This window comes from Trematomus bernacchii, unplaced genomic scaffold, assembly GCF_902827165.1.
Source record: "Trematomus bernacchii unplaced genomic scaffold, fTreBer1.1, whole genome shotgun sequence".
Classification (NCBI taxonomy): Eukaryota; Metazoa; Chordata; class Actinopteri; order Perciformes; family Nototheniidae; genus Trematomus; species Trematomus bernacchii.
The window spans coordinates 127,089-139,496 of record NW_022987738.1 but is presented as its reverse complement, the minus strand read 5'-3'; the positions used below and the strand labels follow the sequence as shown (position 1 = coordinate 139,496).

At 46.5% G+C, this 12,408-nt stretch overlaps 1 protein-coding gene across 1 annotated transcript in view; it reads right to left on the bottom strand.

The window, feature by feature from the left end:
* Nucleotides 1-12,408, bottom strand: part of ece2b (endothelin converting enzyme 2b) — a 48,750-nt gene that overhangs the window by 1,588 nt on the left and 34,754 nt on the right. Inside the window, 10 exon segments of the mRNA XM_034146110.1 lie at nucleotides 149-339; nucleotides 2,542-2,609; nucleotides 6,343-6,440; nucleotides 6,442-6,454; nucleotides 6,763-6,866; nucleotides 6,970-7,047; nucleotides 7,471-7,569; nucleotides 8,369-8,479; nucleotides 9,941-10,055; nucleotides 10,671-10,813. Of these exon segments, the coding sequence (XP_034002001.1) occupies nucleotides 149-339; nucleotides 2,542-2,609; nucleotides 6,343-6,440; nucleotides 6,442-6,454; nucleotides 6,763-6,866; nucleotides 6,970-7,047; nucleotides 7,471-7,569; nucleotides 8,369-8,479; nucleotides 9,941-10,055; nucleotides 10,671-10,813 (1,020 nt within the window).

Genomic DNA, 12,408 nt, shown 5'->3' with positions numbered 1-12,408 from the left:
TAAGATAGGTAAAAAAACTACACTGATGCTTTACTTCAGTAACGTAGCAGCACTAAATGCAAAAATACTATGTAAAAGTCCTGCAACCAAAAAGTACTTTCATAAATGCACTTTTTGACACTCATACGGTCGTAGCGTTCATACTCACGTTGTACGCAGCCTTCAGTCCTCCGTTGTCGGCGATGTTTTCTCCGAGCGTCTGTTTTCCATTGACGTGTTCTCCGTTGACGGTGTAGCGGCTGTACTGATCCGTCATGCACTCGGTTCTCTCACGAAACGCCTCCACCGACGAGTTCTGCCACCACGGCCGCAAGTTCCCTTCTTTATCGTACTCGCGACCTGCGGGGGGAGGAAGGACGTCTTCATTAACAGGAAGTGAGCTCATTAACTCGTTAAAACACTGTGGGCTGCCAGGGATATTGGTTTTACTCTGCATAACGTCACCAGCTTTATCAACCAACTTACCAAAGACAGACCATTTTCTTTTTCAGAGCCAGTATCAGAATACCTTTATTTGTCTCACAGAGGGGAATATGTGCATTTGTTACAGCAAGATAGGAGCCAACGACTGCTTAATATTAACTAAGAAGCATGAAAAAAAAATTAAATTATAATAAATAAAAGATTACACAATTTTTTATTTTTAGCTTTTGAATGAACTGTTATTAAATTAAAACAGTTTTTAAGAAGATAAACTAACTATTTATATAACTTATATGTGATTACTTTATCCAAAAACGTGTATTTGAGACACAGGTCCACACTGTCTAACCATAAGGGGTTAAATAATAACTCATATTTAAATTAAAACAATGTTTTTATAATGACTCTCTCTGCTGAACGTAGGCCCTTTAATATGTAATTGTTAGGCTGTAAACAACATGGATGTTTAATAAGAACTGGATCCAGTGTCGGAGGCCTCGTTCTTTCCTATGAGAGCTGCTCATTGGCGCATGAGGACAAAATGGTCAGACATTCGAGAGCAAAACGTCACAGATTACCCATCATGCCTGGATGTCAGAGCAGAAGAACCCGTATGTAGCTCATATACCCCTTTCACACCAACGCGGTTCCAGGGCCGGTTCGGAGCTGGAGCTTGAAAAGCACCGTTTCTTCCTGTTCACACCGCAGCGGAGCAGCCTCTAAGCTCCGGAATCCGGTTCGTTTCGAGCACCAAAAAGTTGTCCGTCTAGAAGCAAGAACCGCATACGTCACGCTTACGTCGGAGGGGGGCGAGATTAACCTGAGCTAACAGTTAAGGCGAGTACGGCAAATAAAAGTTGTAACAAGCAGTAGCGCTGAGCAAAGTGACGCAACCACACACTTATAAAAAAAAAACACGCTTTATAAAGTCAGGCAACACTAACCAGGCTTCGTGTGATTCTGTTTATTTGTACCTTACTTTGACCATCCGTTCGCTGTTATTGATCATTGTGGAGAGCAGGCAGACGTTTGTTATTATAGCAGCTATCGGATGGAATCAATACATGGGCTGCACAGGTTGTCATGTCCGACTATCACAAGTAGAATCATAATGAAAAATACGCCGGTAAAATGTGCCTGTAGAAAACGGCTTAGCAAGTAGTCAGTTTAGCTTCGGTTGCTATGCTAACATCACCCATGTTATACCAGAGAAACTTTCATAACAGCGTTGTGATGCCAAACAGCGTGAATTCAGACTGACACACATTCACTTAAGGGGAACTGGGGATATGTATCAGCTGCTTGTGTGACAGTCAGACAGTGAATACTTTAGAGCCGTGTGAGCTAACCCGGAGCTAACGGGAGAATAAACTCCCGTGGAAGAGCAGCCAGCACTGCAGCGGTCGCTAAATGAAACACATTAATAAACAATGAACCACGGCACTCTGGAGAAAAGTATAAGGTTGGAGAAGTCCTTATTTAATTTAATCTGGCTTCGTATGATTAAAAGCAACACGATCATCGACCCGACGCAGTCCCCGGCCCGTTGTTGTTGTAGTTAGTTAGTTGTTGTTGGGGAGCAAATCAGCGAAGTAAACTGTGACGTCATGACGCAGCAGCGGCAGCACCAGTCGGGCTCTGAGCGGTGTGAACAGAGCGGGAGCAGAACCGAAGAACCGGTTCTGAACCAGAAAAGCTCTAGCACGGAGCTAGAACGGGAAAAGCCTTGGTGTGAAAGGGGTAATAGAGCGCAGTTGAGTTGCCCTTTAAGCCCCGCCTCCTGTCATTAAGCCCCGCCCCCGATCTCCCACTCTCGGCTCAGTAGAATGAATGGAGAGAGAAAATAAATCTGGATTCAGCTTTTAGCGCATTTTGCAACTTTAAGGACCGAATGATTCTAAAAAGGGCTATAGAAAGTATCCTCTGATTTACAGACGTCTCTTTCTCATGTTAGTCAATGGGGAAAAGTATTTCTGGGCCCAGTGACGTCACCGACTGATACGGAAGTTGTAGTACCGCCGTTTGGCCACTGCGAATATTTTCTTCAGAGTCGAGAGCACTTCCTCTGGGTTTGGTACACACAGCAGGAAGTGACCATGTGGCAGGAAGTGAACTCACCCTGATCATCGAAGGCGTGCGTGAGCTCGTGACCCATCACCACCCCGATCCCCCCGAAGTTCAACGCCCTGAAAACACACACATTACACAACGCCTCATTAGCATATTTAAACACAACACGTCATAAAACTTGTTTAATATTGGACCCTGCAGTGTGTAAAGCTGCTCTACAGGTGAGTTAGACAGGTGAGCATGGTGAGACAGGTGAGACAAGTGAGACAGGTGAGACTAGTGAGACAGGTGAGACAAGTGAGACAGGTGGTTGTGGAACAAAGTTGGGGTGGTCTGATATCTACATGTTGAATATTTGACCCCCCTGTAGTGTGTTATGCTGCAGGTGAGAGAGACAGGTGAGACAGGTGAGAGAGAGACTTGTAAGACAGGTGAGAGACACAAGTGAGACAGGTGAGACAGGTGAGAGAGGGACAGGAGAGAGAGACAGGTGAGACAGGTGAGAGAGGGACAGGTGAGAGAGACAGGTGGATATATGTCATCATAGTGGATGTGGAACAGACTTGGGGTGGGGTGATATCTACATGTTGAATATTTAACCCCCCTGTGTTGTGTTATGCTGCAGGTGAGAGAGACAGGTGAGACAGGTGAGAGAGAGACAGGTGAGAGAGACAGGTGAGACAGGTGAGAGAGACAGGTGAGACAGGTAAGACCGGTGAGACAGGTAAGAGAGAGACAGGTGAGACAGGTGAAAGAGAGACAGGTGAGAGAGACAGGTGAGACAGGTGAGAGAGAGACAGGTGAGAGAGACAGGTGAGACAGGTGAGACAGGTGAGAGAGACAGGTGAGACAGGTAAGACCGGTGAGACAGGTAAGAGAGAGACAGGTGAGACAGGTGAGACAGGTGAAAGAGAGACAGGTGAGAGATACAGGTGATACAGGTGAGAGAGACAGGTGAGAGAGACAGGTGAGAGAGAGACAGGTGAGAGACACAGGTGAGAGAGACAGGTGAGAGAGAGACAGGTGAGAGAGACAGGTGAGAGAGACAGGTGAGAGACACAGGTGAGAGACACAAGTGAGAGACAGGTGAGAGACACAGGTGAGAGAGACAGGTGAGAGACAGGTGAGAGACAGGTGAGAGACACAGGTGAGAGACACAGGTGAGAGACACAGGTGAGAGACACAGGTGAGAGACACAGGTGAGAGAGACAGGTGAGAGACAGGTGAGAGACACAGGTGAGAGACACAGGTGAGAGAGACAGGTGAGAGAGACAGGTGAGAGACACAGGTGAGAGAGACAGGTGAGAGACACAGGTGAGAGACACAGGTGAGAGAGACAGGTGAGAGAGACAGGTGAGAGACACAGGTGAGAGAGACAGGGTGAGAGACAGGTGAGAGACACAGGTGAGAGACACAGGTGAGAGAGACAGGTGAGAGAGACAGGTGAGAGACACAGGTGAGAGAGACAGGTGAGAGAGACAGGTGAGAGACACAGGTGAGAGACACAGGTGAGAGAGACAGGTGAGAGACACAGGTGAGAGAGAGACAGGTGAGAGAGAGACAGGTGAGAGACACAGGTGAGAGAGACAGGTGAGAGAGACAGGTGAGAGACACAGGTGAGAGAGACAGGTGAGAGAGAGACAGGTGAGAGACACAGGTGAGAGACACAGGTGAGAGAGACAGGTGAGAGACACAGGTGAGAGAGAGACAGGTGAGAGAGAGACAGGTGAGAGACACAGGTGAGAGAGACAGGTGAGAGAGAGACAGGTGAGAGAGAGACAGGTGAGAGACACAGGTGAGAGAGACAGGTGAGAGAGACAGGTGAGAGAGACAGGTGAGAGACACAGGTGAGAGAGACAGGTGAGAGGACAGGTGAGAGAGACAGGTGAGGAGAGACAGGTGAGAGAGACAGGTGAGAGAGACAGGTGAGAGACACAGGTGAGAGAGACAGGTGAGAGAGACAGGTGAGAGAGACAGGTGAGAGAGAGACAGGTGAGAGACACAGGTGAGAGACACAGGTGAGAGAGACAGGTGAGAGAGACAGGTGAGAGAGACAGGTGAGAGAGACAGGTGAGAGACACAGGTGAGAGACACAGGTGAGAGAGAGACAGGTGAGAGAGAGACAGGTGAGAGACACAGGTGAGAGAGACAGGTGAGAGAGACAGGTGAGAGACACAGGTGAGAGAGACAGGTGAGAGAGACAGGTGAGAGAGACAGGTGAGAGACACAGGTGAGAGAGACAGGTGAGAGAGACAGGTGAGAGAGACAGGTGAGAGAGACAGGTGAGAGACACAGGTGAGAGAGACAGGTGAGAGAGACAGGTGAGAGAGACAGGTGAGAGAGACAGGTGAGAGACACAGGTGAGAGAGACAGGTGAGAGAGACAGGTGAGAGACACAGGTGAGAGAGACAGGTGAGAGAGACAGGTGAGAGAGACAGGTGAGAGAGAGACAGGTGAGAGAGACAGGTGAGAGACACAGGTGAGAGACACAGGTGAGAGAGACAGGTGAGAGAGAGACAGGTGAGAGAGACAGGTGAGAGAGACAGGTGAGAGACACAGGTGAGAGAGACAGGTGAGAGAGACAGGTGAGAGACACAGGTGAGAGAGACAGGTGAGAGAGACAGGTGAGAGACACAGGTGAGAGAGACAGGTGAGAGACACAGGTGAGAGAGACAGGTGAGAGACACAGGTGAGAGAGACAGGTGAGAGACACAGGTGAGAGAGACAGGTGAGAGACACAGGTGAGAGACACAGGTGAGAGAGACAGGTGAGAGACAGGTGAGAGACACAGGTGAGAGACAGAGGTGAGAGAGACAGGTGAGAGAGACAGGTGAGAGACACAGGTGAGAGAGACAGGTGAGAGACACAGGTGAGAGACACAGGTGAGAGAGACAGGTGAGAGACACAGGTGAGAGAGACAGGTGAGAGAGACAGGTGAGAGAGACAGGTGAGAGAGACAGGTGAGAGAGAGACAGGTGAGAGAGAGACAGGTGAGAGACACAGGTGAGAGACACAGGTGAGAGAGACAGGTGAGAGAGAGACAGGTGAGAGAGACAGGTGAGAGAGACAGGTGAGAGACACAGGTGAGAGAGACAGGTGAGAGAGACAGGTGAGAGACACAGGTGAGAGAGACAGGTGAGAGAGACAGGTGAGAGACACAGGTGAGAGAGACAGGTGAGAGACACAGGTGAGAGAGACAGGTGAGAGACACAGGTGAGAGACACAGGTGAGAGAGACAGGTGAGAGACACAGGTGAGAGACACAGGTGAGAGAGACAGGTGAGAGACAGGTGAGAGACACAGGTGAGAGACACAGGTGAGAGAGACAGGTGAGAGAGACAGGTGAGAGACACAGGTGAGAGAGACAGGTGAGAGACACAGGTGAGAGACACAGGTGAGAGAGACAGGTGAGAGAGACAGGTGAGAGACACAGGTGAGAGACACAGGTGAGAGACACAGGTGAGAGAGACAGGTGAGAGACACAGGTGAGAGAGACAGGTGAGAGACACAGGTGAGAGAGACAGGTGAGAGACACAGGTGAGAGACACAGGTGAGAGAGACAGGTGAGAGAGACAGGTGAGAGACACAGGTGAGAGAGACAGGTGAGAGAGACAGGTGAGAGACACAGGTGAGAGACACAGGTGAGAGAGACAGGTGAGAGAGACAGGTGAGAGACACAGGTGAGAGACACAGGTGAGAGAGACAGGTGAGAGACACAGGTGAGAGAGACAGGTGAGAGACACAGGTGAGAGAGAGACAGGTGAGAGAGACAGGTGAGAGAGACAGGTGAGAGAGACAGGTGAGAGAGAGACAGGTGGATATATGTCATCATAGTGGATGAGGAACAGACTTGGGGTGGTCGTGGGCGTAGAAAGGAGCCTGCAGGATCCCGGCGGGGAAGACGATGCCATTCTTAGTGGGCATGTAGTAGGCATTAACTGTGGGGGGGGGTCATACTCCACCTGAGGGAGGGGAGGAGGGAGGAGAGGAAGCAAGGAGACAAGGAGAGGAGATGAGGAGATAATCGATGTCCTACCAGTGCGACAACAATCCCAGAAGTCATATATGGAATCTGATGCAATTTATTCTGTTATATTGAACTAAAATACACAGTACTTTTAAATGGAGGTTAAGTGTGTGTGTGTGTGTGTGTGTGTGTGTGTGTGTGTGTGTGTGTGTGTGTGTGTGTGTGTGTGTGTGTGTGTGTGTGTGTGTGTGTGTGTGTGTGTGTGTGTGTGTGTGTGTGTGTGTGTGTGTGTGTGTGTATTACTGGTCTTTGTTGGGGGTCTTCCTCAGCTGGTCGGCCATCACTCGGGAGGAGAAGTTGTAGAAGTTGAGCATGTTCATGAAGAAGCTGTCGTACGACACCTCGTACTGAAACACAAGATACCGGGTTTATCACCACGACTTAGGAAGGGTATAAAACATAAACAATATGTAAAACATTTCAAATATAAGAAGACGGCGACACACTCACCCCGTCGTACACGTCGTCCAGCTCTTTGGGGTCCAGGATGAATTCTGGGAAACCGATCATATCGTAGATGGCGTCGGCCTAACGAAACAAACAGGAACCAATCAGCAGAGACACCTGGGAACACCTGGACACTGCTTTAATCCCCTGATGATCTACAGGTGGTGCGTTCAAACCCTACTCTACACAGATCATGTGACCGGTTTCACTAGGCTACTTTTATCTGACAGCTCGGAGAACCATAGCTTCAACTCAGGGAGGAGTCCAGGTGAAATATTATGAAATACCAGTCAAGATATTCATTTCATTATTGGGTTTACGTGTGTGTGTGTGTGTGTGTGTGTGTGTGTGTGTGTGTGTGTGTGTGTGTGTGTGTGTGTGTGTGTGTGTGTGTGTGTGTGTGTGTGTGTGTGTGTGTGTGTGTGTGTGTGTGTGTGTGTGTGTGTGTGTGTGTGTGTGTGTGTGTGTGTGTGTGTGTGTGTGTGTGTGTGTGTGTGTGTGTACCTTGTCTTTGGCAGCCCGTTTGGTGTGTGGGTCCATCCAGCCCAGGCGGTCCAGAGCGCCTTTAAACGCCGAGCGGATCTCATTAATCATCTCCTCGGCCTGAGAGAGAAACACAAGATGAGCCTCACTCTCAACGTTCTTCACTATCAACGTTCTATCAACGTTCTTCACTCTCAGCGTTCTTCACTCTCAGCGTTCTATCAACGTTCTTCACTATCAACGTTCTATCAACGTTCTTCACTATCAGCGTTCTATCAGCGTTCTTCACTATCAACGTTCTATCAACGTTCTTCACTATCAACGTTCTATCAACGTTCTTCACTCTCAGCGTTCTTCACTATCAACGTTCTATCAACGTTCTTCACTCTCAGCGTTCTATCAACGTTCTTCACTCTCAGCGTTCTATCAACGTTCTTCACTCTCAGCGTTCTATCAGCGTTCTTCACTCTCAGCGTTCTATCAACGTTCTTCACTATCAACGTTCTATCAACGTTCTTCACTCTCAGCGTTCTTCACTATCAACGTTCTATCAACGTTCTATCAACGTTCTTCACTATCAACGTTCTATCAACGTTCTTCACTGTCAGCGTTCTATCAACGTTCTTCACTGTCAGCGTTCTTCACTGTCAGCGTTCTTCACTCTCAGCGTTCTTCACTATCAACGTTCTATCAACGTTCTTCACTGTCAGCGTTCTTCACTATCAACGTTCTATCAACGTTCTTCACTCTCAGCGTTCTTCACTATCAACGTTCTATCAACGTTCTTCACTGTCAGCGTTCTTCACTATCAACGTTCTATCAGCGTTCTTCACTCTCAACGTTCTTCACTCTCAGCGTTCTTCACTATCAACGTTCTATCAACGTTCTTCACTCTCAGCGTCCTTCAGGGGGAACTCACAATGTCTTTGCTGTGTTTGTCGAAGGTCTCCTTCACGAACAGCGATCCCAGAGCGAAGCCCAGCGTGTCGTCAGTGTTCCCGATGCAGGTCTGCCAGCGGGGCGTGCACGACTGAAACCAAGAGACAGCCGGGAGAACCAGTTACAACGAGAGACAACAACAGTATAAGTACCTTCTTGGTGTATTGCAGTATTAACAGCAGTATTGCATTATTAATAGTTGTTGGGAAAATACTGAATGTTCCTTCTAATGTCAGAGTAGCACATGATAACAGAGTCTCTACGTAGCTGTGTACGTAGCCGGATGTCTGACTACATGATGACGCTCATGAGACACTGTGTTGAAGTTATGATAGCTCTGTTCCTAAGACTGGCATGATGACACAGCCCCTAGAGAGATAGGCATATGACTGTCATGCTTATTGCTCACGCAGGCCTTAGCTAATCTGAGCTAATGTCAGAACACTGCTTTGAACCGGTGTTCCTCCATCTGGTTGACTGTAACTCCCTCTCTTGTATATCAGCATGTCAAGGACTCTGCAACTATTTGTCCCACGCAGCCCTTTGTGTGAAGACTACTTCCATTCTTGCAAGGATAATAAATACATGTATCCTGATATTGAAGACCAAGCCGGTGACGAGTGATATTTTTCTAACAACAGTAGTACTGCTGTATTGGTTTTACCTTTACCTTCTTGGTTGCAGTATTAGTACCTTCTTGGTGCAGTATTAGTACCTTCTTGGTGCAGTATTAGTACCTTCTTGGTGCAGTATTAGTACCTTCTTGGTGCAGTATTAGTACCTTCTTGGTGCAGTATTAGTACCTTCTTGGTGCAGTATAAGTACCTTCTTGGTGCAGTATTAGTACCTTCTTGGTGCAGTATTAGTACCTTCTTGGTGCAGTATTAGTACCTTCTTGGTGCAGTATAAGTACCTTCTTGGTGCAGTATTAGTACCTTCTTGGTGCAGTATTAGTACCTTATTGGTGCAGTATAAGTACCTTCTTGGTGCAGTATTAGTACCTTCTTGGTGCAGTATTAGTACCTTCTTGGTGCAGTATAAGTACCTTCTTGGTGCAGTATTAGTACCTTCTTGGTGCAGTATTAGTACCTTCTTGGTGCAGTATTAGTACCTTCTTGGTGCAGTATTAGTACCTTCTTGGTGCAGTATTAGTACCTTCTTGGTGCAGTATAAGTACCTTCTTGGTGCAGTATTAGTACCTTCTTGGTGCAGTATTAGTACCTTATTGGTGCAGTATAAGTACCTTCTTGGTGCAGTATTAGTACCTTCTTGGTGCAGTATTAGTACCTTCTTGGTGCAGTATTAGTACCTTCTTGGTGCAGTATAAGTACCTTCTTGGTGCAGTATTAGTACCTTCTTGGTGCAGTATTAGTACCTTCTTGGTGCAGTATTAGTACCTTCTTGGTGCAGTATAAGTACCCTTCTTGGTGCAGTATTAGTACCTTCTTGGTGCAGTATAAGTACCTTCTTGGTGCAGTATTAGTACCTTCTTGGTGCAGTATTAGTACCTTCTTGGTGCAGTAATAGTACCTTCTTGGTGCAGTAATAGTACCTTCTTGGTGCCGTACAGGCTCTCCAGCAGCTTGTCCTGAGCGTTCTCGAAGCGCTGATCCAGGCTGGCGACGCTCTTCTGAGCCAGCGTCCACATCATGTAGTTGTTCAGCAGGCTGAGAGGAGCACACAGAGGATCAGCATTTTAGCCCTTCCTGTTTCCTGTTCTGGGACTCAGAGGGAAGCGTCTGCCGTTTTCCATCCCTGTTTATGTTTAACCACGCCCACTTGCTCACGACGAGAGCATCACCGCGGCACCTCATCACTGAATATGAATCTGCAGCTCCAGTCTCTGCATAGCGTCTTTAGAGTAAATGTTAGATCATCTGTAAATATTCATTCACCATGGATTTAAGAATACTTCAGTGTCGTTTACATGGCACGTCCTCCTTATCTTTTTTATTTTTTTTTATTATTGTCATACTTTTTATTTTCTGTTTAAATTAAAACATTTAAATACAAAAAATATATATTTATATTTTTAATGTTTTTCTCATTTATTTTTCTTATTATTTTACACTTATTTACATATTTAATGTTATTTTCAATTATTTAAATCGTTACATGTTCTGTTACGTTGTCTTCATACTTCCATCACGCAGTGGTGCAGAGAGAAGTGGGCGTGGTTAACATAAGTGGGCGTGGTTAACATAAGCGGGCGTGGTTAACATAAGTGGGCGTGGTTAACATAAGTGGGCGTGGTTACATGTGAACAGGTGCGTTTCACTGACCTGTGCTCGGTGCGGTTGATGAGCTCGGACACCTGCTGCAGGTACTCCCGCGCGTACAGAACCACGTGCTCGGTGTCGTTCAGATCCAGAGGAGAGAGCGAGGCCGACAGGAAGTCCAGCCACTCCACAGCCGGGGCCAGCAGCTTCACAACACCAACGAAGAAGAACAAGAAGAACAAGAAGAAGAGGCATCACATACAGGCGAACCAGAAAACAGTGGTGCAGGAAAGAGGTCAATGGTTTCTGGATGTGGTTTTGGTAGAAATGTATATATGAATGTGAGTGAGTGTGGACTGGTACTGGAGAGGAGCCGGACCCCCAACTGCTCACTGGCAGCCTCTCCGCTCTGAACCTCTCAATGTGCATATATAACTGTGTGTGTATCTGCATCTCCACAACAAAAAGCAGAGCTGGGAAGTAGGGCAGTACAAATACTTAGTTATTGTACTTAAGTACATCTTTCTGGTATCAGTACTTTACTCCACTACTTATTACTTTGACTTCTTACATGTTGAACACAAATACCTGTACTTTCTACTTCTTACATGTTGAACACAAATACCTGTACTTTCTACTTCTTACATGTTGAACACAAATACCTGTACTTTCTACTTCTTACATGTTGAACCCAAATACCTGTACTTTCTACTTCTTACATGTTGAACACAAATACCTGTACTTTCTACTTCTTACATGTTGAACACAAATACCTGTACTTTCTACTTCTTACATGTTGAACACAAATACCTGTACTTTCTACTTCTTACATGTTGAACACAAATACCTGTACTTTCTACTTCTTACATGTTGAACACAAATACCTGTACTTTCTACTTCTCACATGTTGAACACAAATACCTGTACTTTCTACTTCTTACATGTTGAACCCAAATACCTGTACTTTCTACTTCTCACATGTTGAACACAAATACCTGTACTTTCTACTTCTCACATGTTGAACCCAAATACCTGTACTTTCTACTTCTTACATGTTGAACACAAATACCTGTACTTTCTACTTCTTACATGTTGAACCCAAATACCTGTACTTTCTACTTCTTACATGTTGAACCCAAATACCTGTACTTTCTACTTCTTACATGTTGAACCCAAATACCTGTACTTTCTACTTCTTACATGTTGAACACAAATACCTGTACTTTCTACTTCTTACATGTTGAACACAAATACCTGTACTTTCTACTTCTCACATTTCCCAAACAGGCTGGTTCCTTTAGTTTGAATGTGTGTTTGGTGGCGTGATCATTATTATTTAGAGTCATTGCGTGCCTATTGATTTGAACACGATCCGTGTATCCATCATTTCCTGGTCTTCTCTAAAGAAGAGGGACCAATGAAAACGTTGGAGCTCAGGTCAGAAGAATTTCATTGCCATTTCTACACTGTAGCTTGTGACAATAGAACCTTTGAATTTTAAAATAAGGTATCAGTGACATCAACATAGAGTAAATTAGACCTAAAATTACACAAAATAATAAAAGAAAGCTGCTAAATGACTCAATTTGGATGCAAGACGGAACCAACCGACCCAAAGGAGAGACCAGCAGACCAGCAGACCAGCAGACCCAAAGGAGAGACCGGCAGACCCAAAGGAGAGACCGGCAGACCCAAAGGAGAGACCAGCAGACCCAAAGGAGAGACCAGTAGACCAGCAGACCCAAAGGAGAGACCGGCAGACCCAAAGGAGAGACCGGCAGACCAGCAGACCCAAAGGAGA